General features: G+C 64.0%; 1 protein-coding gene across 4 annotated transcripts in view; it reads right to left on the bottom strand.

Annotated features, from left to right (window-relative positions):
- Positions 1–26,998, bottom strand: part of LRP1 (LDL receptor related protein 1) — a 177,441-nt gene that overhangs the window by 49,881 nt on the left and 100,562 nt on the right. For all 4 annotated transcript variants that reach the window (XM_065575932.1, XM_065575933.1, XM_065575935.1 and 1 more), the window contains 25 exons: positions 26,371–26,514; positions 24,031–24,267; positions 22,859–23,039; positions 21,454–21,676; positions 20,811–21,000; positions 19,923–20,048; positions 19,130–19,270; positions 18,520–18,645; positions 18,104–18,220; positions 17,611–17,691; positions 13,444–13,611; positions 12,773–12,955; positions 11,191–11,391; positions 10,792–11,037; positions 10,292–10,489; positions 8,895–9,099; positions 8,359–8,523; positions 7,890–8,134; positions 6,840–6,971; positions 5,190–5,417; positions 4,827–5,001; positions 4,176–4,270; positions 3,732–3,881; positions 2,583–2,723; positions 1,819–1,944 (listed from right to left, as the gene is read on the bottom strand). In XM_065575932.1, coding sequence (XP_065432004.1) covers positions 1,819–1,944; positions 2,583–2,723; positions 3,732–3,881; positions 4,176–4,270; positions 4,827–5,001; positions 5,190–5,417; positions 6,840–6,971; positions 7,890–8,134; positions 8,359–8,523; positions 8,895–9,099; positions 10,292–10,489; positions 10,792–11,037; positions 11,191–11,391; positions 12,773–12,955; positions 13,444–13,611; positions 17,611–17,691; positions 18,104–18,220; positions 18,520–18,645; positions 19,130–19,270; positions 19,923–20,048; positions 20,811–21,000; positions 21,454–21,676; positions 22,859–23,039; positions 24,031–24,267; positions 26,371–26,514 — 4,224 coding nt within the window. The remainder of the gene's footprint in view (positions 1–1,818; positions 1,945–2,582; positions 2,724–3,731; positions 3,882–4,175; positions 4,271–4,826; positions 5,002–5,189; positions 5,418–6,839; positions 6,972–7,889; positions 8,135–8,358; positions 8,524–8,894; positions 9,100–10,291; positions 10,490–10,791; positions 11,038–11,190; positions 11,392–12,772; positions 12,956–13,443; positions 13,612–17,610; positions 17,692–18,103; positions 18,221–18,519; positions 18,646–19,129; positions 19,271–19,922; positions 20,049–20,810; positions 21,001–21,453; positions 21,677–22,858; positions 23,040–24,030; positions 24,268–26,370; positions 26,515–26,998) is intronic.

Raw genomic sequence — 26,998 nt, 5'->3', positions numbered from 1 at the left:
CTCCGCAGGCGGGAGGAGGGGGAGCAGGAGATGTGGGGCACAGTGGGCTGCGTGGCCAGGACACCCCTCTCTCCGCCCCCCAGGGGTGCAGATAGTGCTTGAGGGGCTGAGCTGACGGGCCCGAGCGGCTGCAACGGAGCACGTCTACGCTGACAACCCGCGAGCGCCTCGGGGTGATTTCCGTGCTCCGTGGGGGCGCAGTTCCATGCAGGTGGGAAGGACCCCCCATTTCCCCCGTTATTCCAGCCGTACCCACGGGCAAGGGGGGACCCTGGGCTCTCAGCAGCCCCCACAGCCAAGCGATTGAGCTCAGAGCCTGACCCACTGCCCTTGGGCTGGGGATCTGGCTCATCCGAGCTATCTCCTCCCCGGCTCATCCTGGCTCCAGGCTGGGCCCTGTCGCTGGGATCACATTCCCCTCCTCACCGTGCTCTCTGACACCTCCCCATCACCAGCACCCAGCCATTCGCCCCACCCCAGCACCCAGCCACGCCCCGCCCCAGCACCCAGCCACGCCCCGCGCCAGCACCCAGCCACGCCCCGCCAGCACCCAGCCACGCCACGCCCCAGCACCCAGCCATGCCCTGCCAGCACCCAGCCACGCCCTGCCAGCACCCAGCCATGCCCTGCCCCAGCACCCAGCCACGCCACGCCAGCACCCAGCCACGCCCTGCCAGCACCCAGCCACGCCCCGCCCCAGCACCCAGCCACGTCCCACCAGCACCCAGCCACGCCCTGCCAGCACCACCCAGCTGCTGCCTGTGTAACCAAGCGCCAGTCTCCAGCGGCTGCAGGCTGAATTCGCCCATCTGCCATTGCACATCCTGCGCCGTTCCCAGCCTCCAGGGCTCGCAGGCCGGACGTCAACCCACAAGCCAAGAGTTTCAGGAGCGACAGGCCATTCTGGGGGCTCGACTGAAGCCCCCTTTAAACACCTGGATTTTTCAGACACGGCTGAGCTCCAACAGGGATCCCAAAAAGGGAGGCGTGGAGTGACACTGGAGAGCCCTGGCCGGGGGGAGCTGCGGGAAGGAGCGATCAGGACCTGGGCCCGAACCCCCTGGGCAGAGCTCCCACGTGCCGGGGCTCTGCAGACGCCCAGGCTGAGATGCCTTAGCAGGGCCTGGCTCTTGGGGGACAGGCGCTCAGCCCCTTCTGGAAACCAGCCCCATCTCCCATCCCCCGCTGCTTGGGCAAGCCCTGGCGCGTGTCCCCCCAACCCCCACCCCCACCGCTTGCTGGCCCTCCTGCCCGACACGGGCTCCTCGCTGCAAGGCCAGTGGCAGCGCTGGTTACGTAGCCCCCGCCACGGCCCCGCCCGACAGGGGGTCAGGGATGGGCTTTGTCCTTTGCTGCGTTTCGCCAGCAGAATGGGGAACGAAGGGGAGAAGCCAGCGGGGAGCGAGGCCTGGGGAAGGGGAAGGGAAACCGGCCGGCCCCAAGGCCAGGGAGGGATGAGCCCAGGTGCCTCCATCTCCTCCTCGCTCAGCGGCAAACTCCTGGCGTGTCTTGCTTCCCGGGGTCTGCTCCACCCCTCGCTCACAGTGAGAAGCTACGGTCCCCCGTGCCCCTCCTTGAGCGGGCGTCTGCCCCGCTCCATGGGAGCCGGACCGGGAAAGAGGCCCCTCCACCAGGCAAACGCCATCATCTCTCCTCCGCTCCCCTGGCCATCAGACTGGGCTGGCGAACGTCTGCGCACAGGCCGCACCACGCGGAAGCTGGGAGGAAACGCCCCGCGCCCGAGCAGAGGGCAGCCGCGCGGCGCACAGCAGGACAGCCTGGTGCCAGGGCGTGGGGGGCAAGGGGAGGCGGACTCACCTTCGCAGGACTGCTGCCCGCTCTTGAGGCTGTAGCCGGCGGTGCACATGCAGGAGCGGGTGGTGGGCGAGGTGGGCAGGCAGAGCTGCGAGCAGTCGCCGTTGTTCACGCTGCAGGGGTTGGTGCCTGGGCGAGAGAAGGGAGCGGGTCAGGGGGGGCCGGGGGCCTGGGTTTGCTCCGCGTGGCCAAGGCAGAGCCTGATCTGACCCATAAGTGCTTTGAGACACCCCCTCCCGTCCAGGGACCTGCTCGCTCGGCCACATGCCGCCAGCCGGACACCAGAGCCATCACCAGCCGGCCAGAGGGCACCCGCCTGCACCAGCATTGGCACGACAGGGGACGGGGCTTTCAGCCGGGGAACTGGACGGACACAGCAACCCCCAGAACCCAGCACCAGCCCCACCTGGGGCTGGGCGCTTCCAGCCAGCAGCGGGGCCTAGGGACCCCTGGCAGTGCCAGGCCCCACACATCAATCCCCAACCACAGAGGGGAGCCGGCTGCAGCATCGTCCCCACAACCCCCCACGGCAAGAAAACCTGAGCCAGGCGCCCAAATCGCCAGAGTTCTCCAAATAACCCAGGTCGGGTGCCTGGGCCTGCCGGCTCCTGTGCTTGGGTCACGTCTTCGCCCTTAGGGCCCTCCCCGGGGGGCCTCTCCTCCCCCTCCCCGGGGGGCCTCTCCTCCCCCCTCCCTGCCCCCTCCCCGGGGGGCCTCTCCTCCCCCTCCCCGGGGGGCCGCACCTCTCCCCTCCCCGGCTCTCTCACCGTGCTGGACGCTCTCGTCATAGACCTTCATGTGCATGACCAGCGTGGTGCTGTTGCGCAGAACGACGGCCCCCGTCCCGTCCTTCTTGTTGCAGGTGCCCATCTTCTCCGAGGCCTGGTCTGCCCACCACAGCTTGTCGCCTGCCAGGGGAGGGGCCTGGGGACTCAGCACCGCGCCTGCTGCCCCCAGCCCAGCGCCCACCCCAGGGCCCGGCAGCAAGCGCCAGCCTCCGGCGGGCAGCCGGGCTCCACCCGCAGCCTGCAACCAACTGGGGGGCGGGGGGCTCAAGCTGCTTCCTAATGGGGAAACGTCCCCCAGCCCCCACCCCCTCAACATCCCCCGGCTCCACTCCCCCATCCCTCGGTTCCCCCCTTCTCCACCCCCCCAGCCCCACCCCGCCCCCTCATCCCCCGGGTCCCCCAGCTCCAACCCCCCAGCCCCCACCCCCTCAATATCCCCCGGCTCCACTCCCCCATCCCTCGGTTCCCCCCTTCTCCACCCCCCCAGCCCCACCCCGCCCCCTCATCCCCCGGGTCCCCCAGCCCCCACCCCCTCAATATCCCCCGGCTCCACGCCCCATCCCTCGGTTCCCCCCTTCTCCACCCCCCAGCCCCACCCCCTCAATATCCCCCGGCTCCACTCCCCCATCCCTCGGTCCCCCCCTTCTTCACCCCCCCCAGCCCCACCCCCTCATCCCCCAGTTCCTCCCGCTCCAACCCCCCAGCCCCCACCCCCTCAATATCCCCCGGCTCCACTCCCCCATCCCTCGGTTCCCCCCTTCTCCACCCCCCCAGCCCCACCCCTGCCCCCTCATCCCCCGGGTCCCCCTTCTCCACCCCCCCCAGCCCCCACCCCCTCAATATCCCCCGGCTCCACCCCCACATCCCTTGGTTCCCCCCTTCTCCACCCCCCCAGCCCCACCACCGCCCTCTCATCCCCCGGTTCCCCGAGCTCCACATCCCCCAGGTCCCCCCCAGCCCCAGCCCCACCCCTGCCCCCTCATCCCCAGGTCCCCCCAGGTCCGCCCCACCCCCTCATCCCCCAGGCTCCACCCTATCATGCCCCAGGACCCTCCACTCCAGGCACAGGGTGGAGGCGGATGGGGGCGAGTCACCGGCTACGGGGGTCCCACGTCCCCCGGCTCTCACCCATGATGGCCAGCGCGGTTGCCTTGCTCAGCTGGCTCTTCATGGTCTCCAGGACCTCCAGGCCGCTGCCGTCCAGGTTGCACCTGTTGATGGTGCCGGCGCCGGAACTGATCCAGTAGAGCTTGTTCTCCGGGTAGTCGATGGCCAGGCCTGGGGGGAGGCGCCGTTAGCTCCCTCCGTGGGCAGAGAGAGGCAGGGGCAGAGGGGGTCCCAGCGGTCTGCGCCGCACCTGGCACAAAATGGCCACCGGTCCCCGCACGCAGGGAGCAGGGACCCGTACGAGGCCCGGTGGGCCCCGGAAGGGCTGGCAGGAAATGGGACGTCAAGAGAAGGGGGATGGGCTGGGGTGGCCCTGGCCCCGAGCCCCTCCCCAGCTGTCACCCCACAGACGGGGAAGGGGGTGACCCCGTTCACGGGAGGGGAATGGGGGGGGGGTGTCCGTACCGACAGGTCCTCTCTGGTTCGTAAAGAGGAAGCTGCGGTTGCTGCCGTCCATGTTGGCGATGCTGATGTTGTCCCCGTCCGTCCAGTAGAGCTTCCTGGGGGGTTGGGATCAGAGCTCAAATCAATTCGCCCCACATGCAACCATGACCCGCAGCCCCCTGCCAGCCCAGCCCTGGGCTCCCCACCCCCAGCCCTGCCGGTGCCCCTCACTCCCGACCCGCAGCCCCTGCTAGCCCAGCCCTGGGCTCCCCCCAGCTCTGACAATGCCCCTCACTCCCGACCCGCAGCCCCTGCTAGCCCAGCCCTGGGCTCCCCCCCCAGCTCTGCCGGTGCCCCTCACTCCCGCCCGCAGCCCCTGCTAGCCCAGCCCTGGGCTCCCCTCTCCCTCCCAGCCCTGCCAGTGCCCCTCACTCCCGACCCGCAGCCCCTGCTAGCCCAGCTCTTGTCCCCACGGAGAGGCTCAGGTCAGCCCTTCTGTTCTCTTCCTGATACAGCTGAGGGTCCTCTCGATTTACCCCCCCCCCCGGGACCCACAACCCCAGAAAGCTAGGGCCCAGCCACACACACGACCCCCCTGCGCACCCTTCGCCCCCCCTTCCCATGGTGCGTTCATGCCCCCCAGCCCTGGGCCCAGCTCCCTCGGCGGCTCACCCTTGGAGTGGGTGAACCACCAGGCAGTGGGGCTTTTCCAGCCCCTGGATCACGGCGTTCTTGAAGGAGCCGTCCAGCCGGGCCACGTTGATCTGCTTCCGGTTGGCGTCGTAGCTGGTCCAGAAGAGGTTTCTGGAAACCCAGTCCACAGAGAGGCCATGAGCGTTGGGCAAGTCTGCAAGGCAACGGGCACGGGAGAGTCGTTAGGGGGCGGCGCCAAGTGCAGGGGGAAGGAAAGGGGCCGGTTAAAGGGGGAAGAGGTCCCCCCGGGGCTGGCACCCCACTGCCCTCCAGCTCAGAGCAATGGGGGCTGCAGGGCTGCCCCCTGGCACAGGGAGGGGCCCGGCCTGGGCCCCTGCCCACCTGCAGAGACGACGGTCTCCACGCCGGTGCCGTTGATGAAGGCCCGCTTGATGGTCTGGGTGCGGACGTCGGACCAGTAGATGCGCTGCTCCGGGGCATCGTAGTCCACGGCCGTGACGTTGTCGATGTCGGGCACGGTGAAGGAGATGATGTAGTTGTAGTAGGGGTTGTCGATGTCCACGCCCCGGATCTCCATCTGCCGCGCATACAGCAGGAACTTCTTCAGCTCTGGGGCGCGAGAGACGGGATGAGGGGCGGAGGGATGACCGCAGCTGCCCATCGGAGATCCACGCCCCCTGCCATGCCCTGCCCGCAACCCACTCCCTCTGCCCAACCTGCCCCCGGCCCAACCTACAGCCCACTCCCCCTACTGCTGGTCCACTGCCCCCACTTCCCCGGCCCAACCTACACCCTCCTGCCCCTACCCCACCTGCCCTGGCCCACTCCCCCTGCCCTGGCCCACTCCCCCTGCCCCGCCCCAGCCTATGCCCCACCAAAGAGAACTGGATAAATTCACGGTGGTTAAGTCCATTAATGGCTATTAGCCAGGACGGGTAAGGAATGGTGTCCCTAGCCTCTGTCTGTCAGAGGATGGAGATGGATGGCAGGAGAGAGATCACTTGATCATTGCCTGTTAGGTTCACTCCCTCTGGGGCACGTGGCATTGGCCACTGTCGGTAGACAGGATACTGGGCTAGATGGACCTTTGGTCTGACCCGGTACGGCCTTTCTTATGTTCCCCCTGCCCCACCCCTGGCCCAACCTACATCCTGGCCCCGGCCCAGCCTACAACCCGCTCCCCCTACCGCTGGTCCACTGCCCCTTCCCCGCCCCAGCCTATGCCCCACTTCCCCTGCCCAACCCGCCCCCGGCCCAGCCCGCGCCCCACTCCCCCTACCCCAGGCCCAGCCCACGCCCCGCTCGTCCTGCCCCGCCCCCGGCCCAGCCCGTGTCCCGCTGCCCCGTAACCACTCCCCCACCACCAATCTCCCACCGCCCTGACCCCCCTCACAACCACTCCCCACCTGCCCACAACCTCATCCACCCCCCCTCCCCCCACCTCTGACCCCCCCCACAGATATTTCCCTCCCTCCCCCCACCATTCCCTGAGACGCTATGTGCCCCTTGCATCCTTTCACCAAAAGCTTGTCTGGAACCGCCAAGACAGTGAGGTCCACTGCTTACAGCAGGGGGGGCTGGAAGCCAGGACTCCTGGGTTCTCTTCCCTCCTCTGGGAAAGGAGTGGGGTGTGGTGGGTTGGAGCAGGGGGGGCTGGAAGCCAGGACGCCTGGGTTCTATCCCCACCTCTGGGAGGAGAGTGGGGTGTGGTGGGTTGGAGCAGCGGGGCTGGGAGCCAGGACGCCTGGGTTCTATCCCCACCTCTGGGAGGAGAGTGGGGTGTGGTGGGTTGGAACAGGGGGGCTGGGAGCCAGGACGCCTGGGTTCTATCCCCACCTCTGGGAGGGGAGTGGGGTATGGTGGGTTGGAGAAGGGAGGCTGAGAGCCAGGACGCCTGGGTTCTATTCCTGATCCTACTGAGTGACCTTAGGCAAGGCTGTTTCCTGCTCTGTATACGGGGTCACAGTGGGCCCCATGGGGGTGGGGGGGCGTGGCCAAGCACTCCCAGACACTCTAAGGGGCCCCACCTACCGTAGCACGTGGTGTTATCCTTGTCCAGCTTCATGAGGTGGGGGCAGGCGCAGGAGGAGGACTGGTTGTAGTTGATCAAGCAGAGGTGGGAGCAGGGCCCTTTGCCCCCGTTGGCCTCGCAGGGGTTGGGAGCTGGGCCGAGGGGGAGAGCAGAGGGAAGTCAGTGATGAGCCCCTCCAAGACGGGCCTGGCCCCTGCGCCCCGAGGGACGGGACAGGGATGCTGGCGCCGGCTGGGATACCAGCCCGTCCGCGCAGGGGCTGGGGGTGCAGCTCCCTCTCCTGATCCCATCAGAGTCAGTGCCGGGGGCCCACGACGCAGAGCCCAGTGACTCCAGCTCCCTAGACCCACTGGGCCCCATTCTCCGGAGTCGCTCATGTCAACACGCTGGCAGCCAGTGCCAGTCAGGGGGTGTTCTCTGCACCAGCGGCATGATGGGGCCAGGGCAACAGACAGCCAGGCCCAGCAAAAGAGATGGGGTGTCGTGAGGGGCTTTGATCACGATTCTGCTGACCACAGCTGCAAGCCATGGGACTACAGCTCCCAGCCTGCAATGCTTCCTGCAGATTCATGCCAGAGGACTACAGCTCCCAGCATGCAATGCTTCTCACGGATGCAAACCATGGGACTACAGCTCCCAGCATGCAATGTTCCCCCAGGATGCAAGCTATGGGACTACAGCTCCCAGCCTGCAATGCTTCCCTCAGATTCATGCTACAGGACTCCAGCTCCCAGCATGCAATGTCCCCCTGGAGGCAAACCATGGGACCACAGCTCCCAGCATGCAATGTTCCCCCAGGATGCAAGCTATGGGACTACAGCTCCCAGCCTGCAATGCTTCCCTCAGATTCATGCTACAGGACTACAGCTCCCAGAATGCAATGCTTTCTATGGATGCAAGCCATGAGACTACAGCTCCCAGCATGCAATGCTCCACCGGATGCAAGCTGCCCACTGTTCTGCACCCCTCCCCCCGAACATCCCCCCCACTAACCACATGGCCCCCGGGGCTCTCCCCGGCTGCGCCCCCTGCCCACGGCGGCGTCTCACCCAGCGGCTGGCGGGACGGGTGATAGACCTGCAGGTCGAAGGGCTGCGTGTTGGTTCTCTGCACCACGGTGACATTGTGGCCTGTCCACTTGTTGGCCTTGGCCAGGGTGTTGGTGCGCCAGTCGGTCCAGTAGACCTCGCCGCCGTACAGGGTGACAGCGAAGGGGTGGGACAGGTACTCGTGGCCCCGCAGCACCTCCATGTGCCCCGAGCCGTCGTACAGCGCCGAGTAGATGGCGTCCGACCTGCACCGTCACGGGGCGAGGGCACGGCGTGAGGCTGGAGCCGGGGCTGGGCGGAGCGAGGGGCTGGCAGATTGTGGGGTACAGCCCAGCGCCCCGTGCCCACTTCCCCTAGGATCCTCCTCCCCATGCCCCCTCCCCCCGGAATCCCCCTCCCAGGTGCCCCACACCTCCCTCCCCCCGGGATCCCCCTCCCCGGGCCCTCGGCGCCCCCTCCCCCGGGTTACCTGGCATCGATCCAGAGGATGCGTTTCTCCAGATAGTCGACGGTCAGGCCGTTGGGCCACCCCCCCGAGCCCGTCTCCTTGTGGATTGTGCGCCGGCCCTGGCCGCTCATGGAAGCTGCCTCGATGCGGGGCAGGCTGGCGTCCCAGTCCGTCCAGAACAGGATGCTGGGGAGGGGATGAAGGGGGAGTCAGAGGGCCTGTCGCTGGCGAGGGGGGCAGAGGGAAAGGGGGAGCGTGGCTCTGGGGGGGAGCCAATCACCCCTGTATCTGGGCCAGAGGGGGGCAGGGTGACCCCCTCCCCGTTCTCAGGGTGGTCGCTAACCTCCCATCAACCGCGGCCCCAGCAGCTTCGGGTGAGTCATCTCCATATTGCCATGGCAACGCCCCCCCCTCCAAACCCTCCCAGCTCCAGGTGCCCCACCACTAGCGCCCAGCTCTGACTGGGGCTCCATGGCAGAGCCCGGGGGTGCTCGGCCACCCTGCAGCTCACCAGACCCAGGGGCTGCCCCTGCCCCCCTGGCAGCCCCCACACCCACCCGTAGCGGGGGTCGAGGGCGATGGCGCGCGGGTGCTCGATGTCCCCGGCCAGCAGCGTGGTGCGCATGGTGCCGTCCAGCTTGGCCACCTCGATCTGGTCCAGGTTGCTCTCCACCCAGTAGATATTGCCCGCGATCCAGTCCACGGCCAGGCCCTCGGGCGTGGCCAGCCCGTATTGGATCACCACCTCAAAGCTGGTGAGAGCTGCAGGACAGGACAGGGCAGGGAGCGCGGCTCCGTCAGGGCTGAGGCCCGGCCCCCCATCTCCTCCCCGCTGGCCGCCAGGAGCCCAGAGGGGGCTCAGCTCCTCCCACGGACAGCCTCCAAAAGCAACGTGAAGCCTCTGCTGCAAAATCCCATCCTACCCACAGCCCCTGCCACCCCACCCCCAGCTCTGCTGGTGCCCCTCAGTCCCCACCTGCAGCCCCTCAGGCCCCACCCGCAGCCCCCGATATCCCGGCCCTGGGCTCCCCCGCAGCTCTGCGGTGCCCCTCAGTCCCCAGCCGCAGCCCCTGCCACCCCAACCCCAGTTCTGCCGGTGCCCCTCAGTCCCCACCCGCAGCCCCTGATATCCCGGCCCTGGGCTCCCCCCCAGCTCTGCGGTGCCCCTCAGTCCCGACCCACAGCCCCGAAGGGCCCCTTGTGGCCTGGTTTTCAGACTCTCTCAAGCCCTGGGGAAAACCCGGCCCCTCGTCCTGAGGCCAAAGCAAGGAGCTGAGCTGTGGGCCTTCTGCCCCATGAGCTGAGTCACTGGAGAACCCCCCATCCCTGGGGCGCTGCACCCCGAGTTTCTCTCCCCATGGAATTTCAGGCTCCTGAAGGCGCTAATCGGGTTAGGATGAGCTTTCAGCACGCTCAGCTGCCGGGTTGTAATTACCATTAGAGAATTGCTGGGAATGCTAATTAACTCCCACATAACGATCAGCAGTTAAAGGCAGAAAGGTATCATTATCTGGGGCTGAATGCTCTAGCCACGGCACGGCCCCCCGGGGCTGGGGGAGGGTAAGGACTAGCTCCAAGGGACGGATTTCCCTCTGCAACGTCCCCTCCAGCCACAGGCAGCTCCCCACCCTGCAGGTGGAGATTCCTGCTCCCACTCCCGCTACGTTGTCTTGTCTTGGCTCCCGGAGGCTCACACCACCCGGGGGCCCTGAGGGTTGGGTTCCCCTCACAGCAATCTGGTGAGCAGCTGGAAGGGTGCGCGGTGACAGAATGGTGTCAGCGGTGGGATACTTGCTCCAGATTCAGGGCCAAGGTGACAGCTTTGGAACTGGAGCTGGAGAGTTCGAATTCCATGTGCCCCCACCCTACCCCAGGTGCGTCTGTGCCCCACAGCACGTGGCTCTGTGAGGCGGCCACAGGGTTTTGCGCGGCGGCGTCCATTCCCACCACTAACCCCCGTTCTCCAGCAGCTTCCCCCGGTAGATCTTGTCCTCCACCACGTCCGTCCAGTAGAGGGAGCTCTGGTTGAGGTGGAAGTCGAGGGCGATGGTGTTGCGCAGGCCGGGCACCAGGACGCTGTAGTCGCCCTTCTGCAGGTCGATGCGCCGGATCTCGTGGCGGTTGGAGAAGATGATGAAGGGCTTGAAGGGGTCTGCGAGCAAAAGGGGCGTCAAGGGGAGGTTGGGGCCAGCCGGGCTGCAGGCAGAGCCGCACTGCCAGGAAGGGGCATGTGCCCAGTTATGACACAGGAGCAACGGGCACCGGTTTCCCCCCGGCGTCTCTGCGGTGCACACAGGAGCACAGACGCGCTCCCTCCAGTTGGGGTGTTACTCCGGATGCTGAGGGAACCAGGCTCAGCCCCCGACCTGCCCGCCCGTGCCAATCGCCCCCTGGAATGCCGGGGGCCTGGCGGTGCTGCTCCCCGGGCTCCAGCCCCCCCGGCTGCCCGCTCACCCAGGCTTCGGCAGCTCTCGCCGTCGGGCTCCAGCATCCAGCCCTCGTAGCAGGAGCACTTGACATTGTACTTGTCCTGCTCGCACTTCTGGCTGCACTTGAGGTGCTTGGCGCAGTAGCTTTGGATCTGGCAGGTCCGGTTGTCGGCGCCCAGCTCCATGCCCAGCGGGCAGGAGCAGACGATGCCCTCGCCCGGGGCCACCGTGCAGTTGTGGCTGCAGCCGCCGTTGTTCAGAGAGCACTGGTCTGCGGGGAGAGAGCGTGGCCATGGTCACCTCTGGCGGCAGGGGCCCCTCGGCGAGAGAACCCAGGAGTCCTGGCTCCCCGCCCGCTCTAACCACTCGACCCCGCCCCGAGTCAGGAATAGAACCCAGGAGTCCTGACGCCCCCCCGGCTCACCACACAGCTCGCCCTCGTCGGAGCCGTCGCCGCAGTCGTCGGTGCCGTCGCACAGCTTGTCGGGCGGCAGGCAGACGGAGGTGGTGTTGGCGCAGGTGTGGGAGGGCGGCTTGCACACCAGCGACTCGCAGTTCTCCTCGTCCGAGTTGTCCTCGCAGTCGCTGTCTCCGTCGCACACCCAGGCCTTGCTGATGCAGCGGGCTGGGGGCGGGAGGGGAGAAGGGGCGGCGTGAGACATAGTGGGGGGGGGGACGCGAGGGGCCCGCCCTTGCTCTGTCCCCTCCCCCAAGGCCCTGCTCTTGCTCCGCCACTTCCCGCCCCCACCCCTGGGGCGGAGGGGTGTGCCACCAAACAGCTGATTGGAGGCACCACCAAACAGCAGTGGCTGGTGGGTGCTAAGCATGGGTGCCCCAGCCCTGGACCCGCCTCCCCAGGGAGCTGTCGTCAGAGGTGGGGGCCACTTGAATCTAGGATCCATCTCCCCAAATTACAGTCACAACAGCACAGCTGTGGGGGGACATTCCGGCTCTTACTGCCAGTTACTAAATGCATTAAATTCATGTCAATAATTGTTGATATTTACTAATTATTATTCATTTTAATTACTGCTTAATTTAGCGTCATAATTTTTGTTCTTGACTTTTCCTCTTTGATGAGTTTCATTTTGTGCTGTTTCTGATTTTAACACTTGGCTGTTAACTGGTTTCCCCTCCCAGTTTTTCCCTTTCTTTCTTTTTCATCCTTGGCACTTGTTAGGGTGACCAGACAGCAAGTGTGAAAAATCGGGACAGGGGTGGGGGGTAATAGACAGCAATATAAGACAAAGCCCCAAATATCAGGATTGTCCCTATAAAATCAGGACATCTGGTCACCCTAGCACTTGTTTCCTTGTGAACGACCTGTCGTTTCTTTTTTTGGCCCCAACTGGGAAGTTTGAATGTTTTCAACCAGTCGTTTGGTTTGGACAGTTTCCGGGGAGGGATGGAGGTTGAATTTTGAAAACTGGGGGAAGGAAAATGTTCAAAGTTTGAACTGTTTTTGACAGGGAGGGGAACCGAAAATGTTTGAATTCTGAAAGTTTGGGGGGAGGAAAAAGGAGAAATTGGAAACAAAAATGAATAAAGGAAAATGTTTCAATTTGGGATGGAGAGTTTAAAACATCTCCCGCCCTCTGGCTAAGCCGACCAATGAAGAACGGGAAGGCGATGAGGCCCCCCCCTCAAAAAAAACTCTGGGGAAAAAAACATTTAAAAAATGAGACAGAAAAACAGTTTCCATCCAAATTTGTCGGAAGATGGAAAATTTCAAGGAAATCAAAGTAGGGGGAGGGAGGAGGTTAAAAATATCACGTTCAAAAACCACCCAGGCCAAATGTCCTCACAATCGGTATTTTAAAGAGACGTTTCAAGCAGCTCCGTTCTCAGGGGCGTGAGCCCAGGGATGCCAGACCCGGGTGCCGCGGGGATCCAAAGGGAGGCTGGTGAAAGGCCCCTGCCCTCCTCCCACGTCTGGATCTAGAGTCCCCTCTCCCGCCCCACCCCCCAGGCTGGATCGAGGCCCCCCCCCCCCCCGGGCCCGTTACCCGAGTCCTTGCAGCCGAACTTGACGTTGGGGTCGCAGACGTGGGTGACGCCCTCGCAGCTCTTCTCGTCGCTGGAGTCCATGCAGTCCGTGTCGCCGTCGCAGCGCCAGCGCATGGGGATGCACAGCCCGTCCAGCCGGCACTGGAATTCATCCGTGTGGCAGCCCCCGGGCGGGCGGGTGGCTGGGAACGGAGCCCACGCGACAGAGCATCACCGGCTGCGCCCCACGGCGGGACCCGGCGCAGGCGGCGAGGGGGCTTTGGGTGCTCGGGGGGCAGGCAGGACCCGACGCCTGGGGGTGGGGGGCAGGGAGTGGGATTGGGCACCCAGGACGATACCTGGGGGGCAACCGGGGAGCCTGGAATCCAGTGCTGGGGGTGGGGGGGGGTGGGATCCAGGATCTGACACCTGGCCAGGGGGAAGACCAGGATCCAATCATGGGGGGCACCCAGGATCGGATGCCTGGGGTCCAGCCCCCCCAAGGGGAGGGGGGGCTCTGGGAGCAGACACCCAAGGAGATGTGGCACCCAGGGTGCAGGGTCCGGGATAGGGAGGGATCTGACTCCGGGGGCGCCCTAAGTATGAAAGCCCTCCCCCCACCCCATGCCTCCGTGCGAAGCTGGTGCTCGTGGGGGGGAGCCAGGCAGGACTCCAGGAGGTGGGGGCTCACCCTGGTTGGTGCAGTTGGCGTGGGTCTCGTCGCTGTAATCCCCGCAGTCGTTGTCACCGTCGCAGGTCCAGTGCACGGGGATGCAGCGCCCGCTGTTGCACTTGAACTGGTTGCTGGAGCAGGAGTGGCTGCAGCCGGCCTCGTCGCTGTTGTCCCCACAGTCGTTGTCTGGGCGGGGTAGGCGGGGGGGCAAGAAGGGGGACGTCAGCGGGCAGCCAGCAGGCACAGAGAGCTGGGCAGCGTGGCCCAGTGTCCCTGGGGGCGGGGGGAACACCCCCCAGCAGAGCAGAGCTGGGAGCTGCCAGGGGTCCACCTGCGCCAGCTTCATTGACAGCATGGTGGGGGGGGGGCCGAGCGAGACGGGCCCCCCGCATTGGCCCCTTCCACAGCACCTCCCCCCAAGCCCCCGCCCCCCCTCCAGCCCGACATGCTCGCTAACGTCACAGCCACAAAAAGAAAACGAAGCACAGAAACTGCATAGATCACCTCATGTACCATGGGGGGCAGCGGGAGGAGCTCCGCCGCCCAGCGGGGGGCGGGATGGGGGGGAAGGTGGCACGTCCGCGGACCCCTGTGCAATGAGTGTCCACGGGAAGTTTGAATGGATCCAGCCAATTCCCGAGCGCTGCCACTTTAAGGAGAGGCTCGTCCGGTTCCGTCCCGAACGGAGCTTCAAAACAGCGGGCTCTCACACCGCTTCGGAGGTTAAAACGCTCTGCCAGGAGCCTGGCAAGGAGTCACCTTCACACTGGCAAACTGGCCCCGCCGCGGCCCCGCTCGGTGACTCAGTTTCCCCTCCCACCTTTCGCTACTCAGACTGGGTATCTCTCCCTCTCTGTCCGTGCACTACCTAAACACACCTAAGACACAGCACGTCCCTCCCCCATTTCATCGCACACCGGCACTGCTGTTGGCATCTCTCGTGCACAGGGACGGCCCAACTCCCACCCGGAAGGGAAGGCCCAGTTGATGCACAGTTCCGGCGTCGACTGAACAAAACAGTTTATAAACCATCCAGCGCCACTGGACAAGCCCCTAGTGAGCACATGCTGGATCTGGGCTAAGACAGTGGCCGGAGAAAGGAGGGTGCAGTGGTTAGGCACCAACCTGCAGCTCACGAGATGCGAGTTCAAATCCCCACTCCACCGCAGGCTCCCTGTGTGACCTGGAGCCAGCCACTTAGCTGCTCCCTGACTCAGTTTCCCAGCTGCCATGGGGATAAGTACATGGCCCTGCCTTGCAGGGGGGTGGTCTCGGATATGAGACAGCGAGTGGCTCAGATATTACTGTCATGGGGACTGTACGGGCTCGTCTACGCTAGAAAATTAGATCGACCCAGCTCCATGGCTCAGGGGGGTGAAAAATCCCCATCCCTGGGAAGGTAGTTAAGTCGCCATGTAGACAGAGCGAGGTCCCGGCCCCTCGGTCTGATTCCCTGAGCTGAACTGATTTAAATAGCATTTAAAGTGGTGCAAAAAACCCAACAACAACCCTCTCCGTGTAGACAGCCCTCAGCCTTTGGTGGATCACAGCCGTCATCCTTCGCTGGCTTTAAGTCTCTCTCTGTTTCGGTGTCTTTCTGCCTGTCACATCCGTTTGGAAGGAAACTGACACCTCTCCCCTCAAAACCATTTCCAGCCGAATTCCCTTTTCCCCTAATGCAAAGTGAGCGGCCGATGAGATATCTCCTATTGTTCAGATAACTTCACTTCTCCCGTGTAACAAAATCTCCCTCCTCCTGCCTCCTCTTTCACCAGTTACAGATTTCAACGAAACCCCCGATCAATCGTGTTCCGGGTTTTCCACGGCCCCAGCTTCTCATGCCATCGTTTACCACTGTGCAAAACAGGAGTGAAACGCCAGCAGGCTAATCCACCAGCAGCCCTCTAGAGGAGGGACTGGCTTGTTCTGTGGCTCCTGCGTGCCACTGCACCAGGTAATTAATAATAACCGGACACCGGCTATCCACAGACGTAAACGACAGCCCAAGAGGCAGGACGCTGGAGCAGATACGTTGCCCCTCTGATCCCTGCCAGCGTGTGGATCAGTCGGGACGACAAGGAACCGTGGCTTTTCTGGAGTTAGGTGACCCCCTCTCCAGCAAAGTGGCAGGCTTTGGGGGACGGGGGGCAGGGGGGTTCTGGTACATGTTGATCTATGCACTAACCGGTAGGTTTTGGACAGTTCTTTTCGTCAGAGCCATCCCCACAATCCTTCTCTGAAACACAGAAACCAACCAAAAAACAACAAAAGACAGGCGAGTGGGCACATTGAAGAGACAGAACAAAAAACACACAGCAACAGAAAACCGCCGCCGCCGGGCAGAGCCACACTGAGCTGGACAGACGGACACGGACGACAGGGGAACGTTAAACGGCCACGGGGGAGAGAGATCAGAAGCAGTGAATGGCGCCCGGTCCCCTCCCCACGTGGCTCCCTGCAGGGGGTCTTTTGGGGGGCAGGACAAAAAGGAGCTGGCTGGGTGATGAGAAATGCCAAGGCCCTGAGCTCCAATGCCCAGAAACTGCCCCAGCGCCCTGGGCCGATGCCCGTGTGTGGTAAGCTCAGGTAACACCTGAGGGCGGCTGAGCCGGCCTTGTGGACGGGAGGCGGCTGGTTAATTACGGCCCTGGGAAAACAGTTTGTCACGAATCAAGGGATCCCTCTGCCTGCGTCTTCACACAAAACCCCAGCAAACGCAGCCCCTGCTCCCCTGCCCCTAGCCCGTCGCCCGCTCCGGGCCTGTTCATTAAAATGAATGCTGCTTAGTCGTTATGGCGACAAACATGAACCGGGGGAAGCCCTGCGGCAAATCCCGTCTCCTGCCTCAGAACCCAAACCCGTCCCACCATGCGCGGCTGCTCGGGAACTCGCCAGCACCAGCCGGAGGCTGCGAGGCCCCGATCCCCGCATCCGCACCCAGACCCGCAGCTTCCAATGGGGCGCTGCAGGGGGGCGCTCTGCCAGGCCGGCCCTATGCTGGATTCCCCTGGCCTGCTCCCCAGCCACTGGCTAAAGCATTTCTCTGCCCCCCAACCTGTCTGCGCCTCAGAGCACGGAACAAGCTGCTTCTCCCCTACAAAAGCCTGAGGTACGTATTACACCCCCCGACACGCACGCACCCACCCCCCTGCGTATACGCACCCACGCATTCACACCCTGCCATATGCATGCACCCCCGCACGCATGCCTACACACAAGCTCCCACATGTATGTACACACGTGCACCACACAGCCACTTGCACCCACACCCACATGTACACCTACACCCACATGTATGCACATGGGTGGACTGGACCAGCCACTTGCACGCACACATGCACACCTACACACAGGCTTCCACACGCGCGTGCACCAGACCAGCCACTTGCATGCACACCTACACACATGCACCCACATGTATGCACACTCGTGCACCAGCCACTTGCACGCACACCTACACACATGCACATGTGTGCACCACACAGCCACTTGCACACACCCCCGCCTGCACACCTACAGACATGCACCCACACGTATGCATACGCGTGCACCGGACCAGCCACTTGCACGCACACATGCACACCTACACACAGGCTTCCACACGCGCGTGCACCAGACCAGCCACTTGCACGCACACCCGCACACACACCTAAACACATGCACACCTGCACTGCACACCCACGCACCCACCTGATTCTGTACAATCCAAAAGCAAGCGCGACCCCTAAAGATCAAACCCGGCCTCATTCCCAGTTTCACCTGCGAAAGCCTCGGTCTAACCACCCTCGCTGTGTCCCTTGCCCTGCATCGCAGGGAAGATCCCTGGGGTGCGGAGGACAGGGGATGTGCCCAGGGCTCGCCAGGCAGTCAGTGGCAGCGCCTGGACTGGCGCCCAGTCAGAGCTTTGACTCTATCTGAGCCCAGCGTGGGCATCCTGAGAGGGGGTCACGGGGTACCCGAGGCCTGTGCTGCAAAGCACGTCCATTTCCAACCCAAGTGAAGTCCCTACCCATGGGGGCCCCGCGGGTGGATTCAGGTGCCCGGGAAGTGGGAGATCTGTGGCTGAAAGAGCACAAGGAATCCCCCAAAGCAGCCTCTGCTCCAGCAGGGGCACCTCCCTGCTTCTGATCTCCCCGTGGCCGCGTGGCGCCGCGTCACGCCCCCGGGCGTGGGGAGCTCACTCACCATTGTCACATCGCCAGTTGATGTTTATGCAGCGCCCGTTGTTGCAGGTGAACTGGGTCAAGGGGAAGCAGGTGGGGTAAGCTGCGGGGAAGAAGGGAACGGGCCCCGTCAGTGCCGGGCCGGATCAGCCCCAGACGCTGGGGAAGGTGGACCACAGATCATGGTGAAATAACCGGCCCAGCGTGGAGGGGCCTTTCTAGCCCCAGCAGCCAGGGGGCGGCTCATGAGGCCCCGGGTCCACTTACACCCCACCACCCGTCGCCAGATCTGCTCCCACCTCCAGCAATGCAGCTAGAACGGCTGCGTCCCTCCCTGCCCCTGCTGCAGACCCCAGGACGCCTGCTGAAACTGACGGACGAGCAGGAAGAGGCGCTGCACTGGGACCAGAGCCCTGTTATTCCCTCCTGCCCCCCCAGGCCGGCCAGTCCCCCGCCCTGGGGCCGGATCGGAGCTGGCGCACCCTAGAGAGGAAAGGCCCCATCCCCCCACTCACCGCAGGAGGAGGACTCATCCGAACGGTCCCCGCAGTCGTCGTCCAGGTCGCAGGTCCAGGAGATGGGGATGCAGCGGCCGCTGGCGCAGGAGAACTGGTTGGGGGGGCAGGTCCGGGCTGGGCATGGGGCAAGACAGACACAGGGCGTTTCAGTGACCCTGGCGGCCACGGGGGCAAATCCGCGGGGGGCCGGGGGAGGAGCTGAGGCTGCAGTGAGCCTGCAAACGACGTCAGGCCCTGAGCACGGCTTGCACGTGGCCGTGCAGGACAAAAAGGGTTAAGTGCCCGGGCGGGCTGCGGCCCAGCTCGGAGGCCCAGCACCCTGCAAGGCTGCGTCCGCGGGGCGCTGGCTCTCCAGCCCTGGGCTCCGAGCCGCCCCGGGGACACGGGGGTGGCCGGACACACGGGCTCCTCACCAGAGCAGGTGGAGTTGGATTCGTCCTCGTTGTTGCCGCAGTCGTTGTCGCCGTCGCAGAGCCAGCGGTTGGGGATGCAGCGGTTGTTCTCGCACTTGAAACGGTCCGAGGGGCAGGTGTGCTCGTCTGGGCGGGGGAGGGGAAGGAGACTCAGGACCCTGGGGCGCAAACCCCCTCCCCTCCCCCGCAGGCTCCACCTGAGCACTAGGGAGCCGGGCTGCAAGCCCTCCTGGGAATTAGCCCCATTTGGGGAAACTGAGGCACGGGGGCGGGGGGGAAGGGACTTGCCCAAGGTTACACAGGGAGACAGTGGCAGAGTGAAAATAGAACTCAGGCGTCCTGACATTTTAGCCCCGCCCCCTCCCGCAACCACTAGACCTCACTCCTCTCCCCAAGCCAGGGACAGAACCCAGGAGTCCTGACTCCAACCCCCGCTGCTGTAACCACTGCCTCCACCAGGTCGTGATCCCAGCACGGACTCTGGATTTCTCTGGGGAAAGAGCTGTGGAGTGGGTGAGGGTGGGAGGCAGGGGGCGCGCACTGTTCATCCCAGTGGCGGAGGACGGTGTAACCCGGCTGGAACTCCCCGGACCCCCAGGCTCCTACGCACGGCAGAGCTCCGGCGCTTCGTCGCTGTTGTCCAGGCAGTCGTTGTCGCCGTCGCATTTCCAGCGCTCCTGGATACAGCGGTTGTTCTTGCAGGCGAACTCCCCCGGCTGGCACTGCGGAGGGGGCACGTAGGACGGGTTGGCTGCCGAGGAGAAAGCAGGAGAGGGGGGTTGATTGTGACAAAGGCCTTTTCCTTTGCAGCCGGCAGCGCATGGGGAGGCCTCCTGGGTTCCCTCCACTGCCCTGGGCCTCCCGCGTGGCTCCCACCAGCATGAGGGGAGGGTGAAATGCTCCCCGGCTCAGAACAGCCGAGATCGACCCTTGTGGCATGAGGCCTAGGACGATGGGGATCCAGGCTCCCGGTCCATGAGGCTTTGCATGAGGGCGCTTAGGGGGAGCCAAACCGGGGGAGCTTTGTCCCCATTTCACAGACGAGGAAACTGACGACGTAGCAGGTGAGCCGCAGAGCCAGGGAGAGAACCCAGAAGTCCTGGCTCCCAGCCCTGTGCTGGGACCGGGCTGCCGCCTCCTCCTCCCTGCCCGCTGTCTGTGTCTGACACACGTGTCTGGCAGACGGGGAAACTGAGGCATGGAGCAGTACCGGGAGTCCCCGAGGTCCCCCAGCAGCAGAGCCGGGAACGGGCGCCCGGTCCAATGGGGTGGGACCGGCTGGGAGACCCGCTCTCTCTAAGGCGGGGGTGGACTCGGCAGCCTGCAGACCCCGAAAGCATGACCCAGCGAGGGGGTGTTACTGCTAGTGGCACAGTCCCCTAGCGATCACCGTGGCAACGTACCTTGGCAGGTGACGGTGTCGTGGCCCAGGATCTGGTCCTCGGCGCAGGCGCACTGCCGGCCCCGGGGGATGGCCAGACACAGGCTGCTGCAGCCCCCGTTGTTGACACGGCAGTCGTTGGTGCCCACTGCAGGGGGCAAGGCAGGGAGTGAGAACAGCCAGACGAGGGGGGGGGGAGGAGAGGAGGCTGACTGGCTGCAATGGGGGCTGCTGGGGGCTCAGCCCCTGGGGAAAACCAGGACCCACAACTAGGCCCAATTCAGCAAGGCACCGAAGCCCTGTTGAGCTGCGCAGGACCCCTTGCACGGTTAGTGTTCCACTCCTTGGTGAAGGAAGTCCCTAGGGCATGGTGGGGGGGGTGGTTACTGCAGGGGGCAACCGTGCCCCCAACCGGCCCCAGGGGTCCTTTGCAGGGGGCCGGTTGGGGGCAGTGGCCTGAAATGACAGGAGGGGAAACACCCGGGGGGCAGGAACAAGCAGGCAGAACAGCGGCCCGGGGAGCAGAAAGCACCGGGGCTGACAGCCGGGGGGCAGAGGGAGGGATCCAGGGGGGCCCAGCACCCAGACTGAGGAGCCCTAGATGTGGCCCGAGGCCCCTCCAGCTTTGACCTCCCAGCCCCACATCAGGATCTCTTTCAGACAGGGCCCCCTCCCGGTATGGCTGGGTCCTAGGGGCAGAGAGAGAGAAAGCACCCAAGTCCCAGCCGGTTCCCTCCGGCGCCTGCCCCGGGCTCCCCCCCAGGGCCCAGCGCCCCTGTGCGGTCGATCGCACCATTTCACGCTGCCTGTGCATCAGGGCGAGCGGTTGCCCGCACCACAGGGTGACAGAGCACCAGGCACACACACACACACACACACACACGCACGCACACACACCCCGGCCCCGTACCTTGCTGCTGCTGGGCGTCGTACATGCGGATCTCGAAGATGGGCGGGCGCTCGTTGCGCAGCAGGGTGACGGCCTTGGACGCCTGGTCCAGCCGGTAGATGCTGCCGCTCCGGTACTCCGTCCAGAAGAGGAAGTTGCTGTAGTGGCAGAGCCCAAAGGCGTGGTTCAGCTCCGGGCCCTCGTAGACAATCTGCATGGGGCGGGAGAGAGAGAACATGGCTCGTCCTGGTCCGGGGAAGACGGAGGGAGCCCAGCTCTGGGGAGTGGGAGGGTTAAGGAAAAAGGGGCAGCTCGGGGGGTGGGGGGGAAGCCTGCCTGGCCCCCTTGCTGGGCAGAGCAGATGAACAGGATTCCGGGCTCGGAGGCTGGGGGCCGCAGAGCAGACGGACGCTCGAGGGACCAGCGAGATGGGACGCTGGGATCCGGAGTGCTGGGGCAGGAGACGGGGTGACACTGTTATGGAGAGGGGATGGAGTGAGCCCCCCGTCTAGTCCAAGAGGACAGCCCCAGCCCACGGACATTTTGTGAAGCGGTGGGAGGGATCAGTGGGGGAAAGTTATCCCTGAGCTCCCTCCCGGCAAACGCGCCCTTAACGGGAAGGCCATCGCGGCCGGCCAGAGGGGAGGAGGGGGCGTCCGCTCGCCTTGCGCTCGGTGCCGTTCAGAAAGATCATCTCGATGCGGTCGTAGAAGGCGTCCACCCAGTAGAGGACCTTGGCCGGGATATCCAGGCTCAGCCCATTGGGCCAAAGCACCGTCTTGGAGGTGATGAAGACGTTGCGGTTGGAGCCGTCCATCCAGGCCCGTTCGATCTTGCCCCTCTTACTGTCCTTGGGGTCCTCCTCCCAGTCGGTCCAGTACATCCAGCTAAGAGAGAGAGAGAGGGGGGCGTCAGGCAGCGTGGCCTAGTGGGTAGAGCACTGGCTGGAGACGCAGGAAGGCCTGGATTGTATCCCTGGCTCTGCCGCTGGCCTGCTGGGTGACAGTGGCCCAAGACACTGCCTCGCTCTGTGCCTCAGTTTCCCCTCCCACCCTCAGTCTATTTAGACCGTGCGCTCCCCAGGTATGGGGCCCTGATCTCAGCCGGGGCCTACAGCTGCTAAGACAGTTCACTAGGTCTCTGTCCCAAGCAGCGGCCGGACGCCCTTCCCCAGCAGCACTGTGGGCGGGTATTTTCAGCGTGAATTCTTCCCCACCACCCAGCACCTCATCACAAGCCCCGGGAAGACCTCTCCTGCCGGCCCCGTGAGCCGCGGGCCCCGGGAAGTCGATCCTCGGAGCCAGAAGCCCATTTCCATCTGGTTAAAGGATGGAGGCGGCCAGGTAGCTCTCGCCCCGCTCCCCGCCGAGAGCGAAGGGGCCAATGCAAGGCCAGACACCGGGACCCTGACCCACTTCGCTGCATTCCTGGGTCAGAACTGGGCTGAGCAGAGCGGGAGGGCTGGAGTCCTCTGGGGTCAGGGCCTCTGGCTGGCTCTTCTCGCTGCCGATGGGAAACCCTGAGCCAGCCCATGGTGCGGGAGATTCCTGCTCTGACACGCAGCTGACTGTTCCTGGGGGGCGCTGTCTTTGACAGGAGGAAGTGCGACATCTGTCAAGGCCGCTGGGGCTAAATGTCTGACCCCCCCCCCCCCGTTTCCCCACGGCAGGGTGAGCCCATGACAAGTGCGTGCACATTGCAATTCTGCTCCCCCGCCCGCCGCAGGGCCTGTCTGAACCGTTCCCACGTGCTGTGTGAGCGGCCAGGCGGCCTCCTCTCGCGGAGCATGGCACAGCCGGGGGGAACAGCCAGGTGGGCACAGCCGGGGGGAACAGCCAGGCAGGCACAGCTGGGCAGAAGCAGGCAGCAGGGAAGGACGGTTCCTCTCCCGCTGTGGGAATCGCCAGAGTGAAATTTTCTAGTCTGGGTCACACAGGAGTTGGACTAGATGGTTGTGCCGGGCGCTGCACAGACCCCGACCGAGATCAGGGTCCCGTCATGCCACGCACTGCACAGACCCCAGCAGAGGTCAGGGCCCTGCACTCCCGGAGCCATTCACCGCCACCCACCCATTCAAGGGATCCACCACGATGGCCCTAGGGTGAGTCATCTTCCCTTCGATCAACGTCTTCCTGGTCTGGGCGGCCTTCTCCAGCCGCGCCACGCTGATGGTCTTCTTGGGGCCGTCGTCCGTCCAGTACAGGTTGTTCCCCATCCAGTCCACGGCGATCCCTTCCACGTTGTGGATGCCTGCGTGGGAGAGAGACCACGATTCAGAAACCTCCGCCAGCTGGCCGAGGACGTGCCGGAGGCAGAGAGGCCAAGTGGATGCGACAGGCCCGTACGCATCCCGGCGCTTGCTTGGATTAGCCACCAAACAAAGCCCCAAGGAAAGGACCTGGATCCATCCCTACCCATGGGGAATTCCACCTGCAGCATCGCGCCGGGCCTGGGTCGCCACCCTCCAGTTCCCATTCTAAGCCAACGGGTCACTTTGGCAGTCCCAGGACCCGTCGCCTGCCTGGCCCAGGGAGTGCTATGTTGCGTCACAGTGCCCAGGGAGGGCTGGCACGCGACCATCACTAATGCAAGCTGCGACACTCCACCGGTGAGCTGGCCCGGCTTTACCGCTAGGCAGGAGATGCAGGAGCCAACACAGAACAACCTGCTGTGTAGCAACCAGGCGAGGGACCGAAATGAGTTGCTTAGCAGGAGCCCGTCCGCTAAAAGGGGTGCAGGATTTCGCTCGGGGCAGGTGGGGTGGTCTCCTAGCAACGCCAGATACCTAATACAGGCTGGCTCCCCAGGCAGGTTTCCCTGAGGTTCCTCATGGTCATGCTCCAGGGCATGACCTGACCTAGCTGAAGGGTGGTCAGGAGGAAATGCCTCTGGCGGGCAGGTTAGCCTGTAAACTGCAGGGTTTCAGCCCCCTCCCTCTGCAGCGGCTGGTGCTGGCCACTGCTGGGGGACAGAGCGGTCAGCTAGACGGACCCTGGTCCAATCCAGTCTGGCAAGTCCCGTGCTCCTGGGACACCCTGGGGGGGGGAATAACAGCAGCAGCCCTCAGGCTCAGATCTGTCCGGGGACACCTCCTGGGGGTGGAGAAAGGAAGACGCACTGTCCTCCTGGCAATCCCGGGCCTGGAGCCAGCGACCCCCCGGAGCCAGAGGGGAGGGTCCCCCGTTGCCTTCGCTGGGCTGTGCGCTGGCAGAGCCCAAGGGCTGCCCCCCCCGGCCCGTACCATCTTTCAGGATGGTCTCGCGCTCCGTCCCGTCGATCTTCTGGCGCCCGATCAAGTAGCTGGTGGTGTCGGCGAAGTAGACGAAGCCCGTCTCGGCGTGGAAGTCAAGGGCCCGGGGATTCATCAGGTTCTCGATGGGGATCATGTGCTCGTCTGGCACCTTGGCCCCCATGTCCATGCCCCGGATGATGCCGGGGCGACCCTTCCCGTACACCAGGAACAGCTCATGCTCCGGCTCTGCAAGGCAAAGGGGGCGGGGTGGGGCCGGGCTGGAAGGACAGAGTCAGGCCGGTTCCCAGCACGCCGGTTCTGAGACGCGCGGCGCTCCCGGCGCTGGGATCACGCATGCACGCAGCGGCACAGTGCAGGGTCCCAGCGTGCAATGCTCTGGCTTGCCCCGTGACAATCATGATGCAAGGAAGCATTGGGGCTGAATGAAAGAGGAGACCAGCAATGCAAAACCCACTGATCGCCTGGAACCCCCGCCCCGCTGGCAGCGTTACCCCCCCGGCTCCAAGGGAGGGGCATCTGCTCTCCGGGGAGAGGGGATTGAGGACGTGGGCTGCAGCCCACTGAATTAGCTTCATCAGCGGGGGCGCAAAGGAACCGACAGGCCTGTGCCCCGTGAGCCGTCAGCTCACGCCGTTAGCAGCAGGTTTCGAGGCCCGTGCGCTCTGGCTGACCGGCCCAACAGCCACCTGGAGTTTTGGGGAGCTGGGGAAGGTGCGCTGAAGGGGGACGTTTCTGCCAGGTAACCACCAGAACTCTGAACCGACACTAGGCTGGGATATTTTAGGATAAAATGTTGGCAAATGCTCAACCACAAAGTTGCCGCGGCAACCAACTGACGTCTATGGTAATAAGTGCAAATTACGAATACGCAGACCTATAGGATACAGGTGTGGAAACATTATTAGGGTGAGGAAGTTAGACATAGCCAAGGCAGGCTGGGCATATCGATGAGTATGGGGCCCCCAGGCCCCATCACAGCCCAGAGCCCCCTGTACGAAGGGGGGGCCGATCTCGGTCTGGAGCTGGGCTCGCTTGGCAGGCCAGGAACAGGGTTGACCTGCGTCTCTTTCCGCCAGATCCCCGAGGCAGGCTGGATGTCTGCCACCTTCTTACGTGGGTCGGTGCTTTGGGGTCTTTACAGAAAGCTTTGCCCTGCCCTCAGTGCGAGCATCTAGGGTGGGGCCAGAACCAGGAACTGAAGGAGATCGCCTGGATTCTGCTGGGCCAGATTCTGGGACCAGAACCCTGCAATCCCCCAGCTCGTTGACTCAGAATTAATTGGGAACCAACAATAACCCCTCACCACTAAGGAAGGGGCCACCGGGCTGAGCCGAGCTGAAGGAGGCTTTCTGGGAGCGGACCAGCTTTGGGAAAAGGTGTAAGATGAGCTTCACGACAGACGATTGTTTTTTTGCTAACAAAGCCAAGCTCCGGGGAAGGGAGCGAGTTTGGACTTCACAGCGGGCGCAGGCTGGGAAAATTCCCACACCGCGGAGGTCACCGCACAGACCCCACCGGGTCGCCGGGCGGCTGTTTGATCCGGCACAGCCAGCGTCACCACAACGTGGCGCTGAGCGGCACCAAACTGACTTTTTGCTCTGCGGCTCGCATGACGCCCTCGGTATTAACAACATGCAGGGAAACAAATCCATGCGTCAGCAAATCCCTCTGAAACTTCCGCTGAAATTACCCACCGCTCAGGATGAGGGCTGGGGTGGGGAAAAGGGGAAATTGAGCAACACCCAGTGACTAATGTAATTGTGTTTTTCACTTTGTGGCTTTTCACAACGGATCCTCTTGGCTGCCCCGGGTGAATTCGAGGTTGTACTGCTGCCCGGTGCTAGCCACAAGCCAAAGAAGAGTTTCTAGTCTCTAGTTGCCCCAGGAGGGGTTCAGGGCCAGTAAGATTCCCACCCCCCAATGGATATCCCGCCCCCCAGGGATAACGCCCGTTTTTGCAGCGCCCCAGAGCAAAAGCTTTTCCAGACCTAGCTGTGTCATTGTTCTGTCGCACGAATCACGCAACTGCACGCCCAAATGGAGCTCTGCATGCACGAGTGCCCCTTTGTGCAAGGAACGCCTGATTTGCACGCACAAATGCCTGTGTTCTGCATGCAGCTACCTCTGATTGCACAAGTGCCCACTGGAGTCTGCTACTGCCTGATTTGCACGCGCAAACGGGAGTGTTCGCCGTGCAGATACCGCCAGACTATCCGAACACTTCCCAATGTAACTGCCTTGCTCCCTCCCTTCCCAGAGGAGCTGCAGTTGGTTCTCCCTCCCCAGCCGACCCCCTGCTCCGGCTCCTGGATCAGGAACTCTACTCACTTTTGCAAGACTTCCCGTCGCTGCCCAAGCTGAATCCAGATCGGCACCGGCAGGTCCGGGTCTTGTGGCTGTTCCCGAGGAGGCAGATGTCGGAGCAGCCTCCAGATTTGCCGAACTGGTCCGGTTCACAGGCGTGGCTCCGCACTTTAATGGCAAAGACCAAGCACCTGAGTTAGTGGCCGTGCATCGCCGTCTAGCCAACCCCATCAATGCGCTTCTAGGGCAAAGCCGCCTGCCCTTGGAAACCTCGTACAGAACGGCCTGCCAAGCCGCAAGGAGGTGGCATAACGTGAGGCAGAATGACCTTGTGGTTACAGAACCGGGCTGGGGTCCATTCAATTCTCGTCGCTGCCACCAGCTCCCTGTGTGATGACGCTGCTCAGCCAGGGCGCTCCCGGCATGCCAGTATCATTCTCCCACACTACAGAGAGGGAAACTGAGGCACGGCAAGAGGAAGGGACTTGTCCAAGGTCACCCAGGAAGTCAGTGGCAGAGCCCGGGCCTCCAGTGTGCCGGCCCAGAGCTCCATCCACCAGGCAGCCCTGTCTCTTTCTTCTCCCGAGCCTATCTGTGGGGCAGGAACTCTCTCACCCTACCCAGGGCGACCCCCATCTTCCAGACACTCAAT

Source organism: Chrysemys picta, chromosome 22 (assembly GCF_011386835.1).
Source record: "Chrysemys picta bellii isolate R12L10 chromosome 22, ASM1138683v2, whole genome shotgun sequence".
Taxonomy (NCBI): Eukaryota; Metazoa; Chordata; order Testudines; family Emydidae; genus Chrysemys; species Chrysemys picta.
This window is presented reverse-complemented; position numbering and strand designations above follow the sequence as displayed.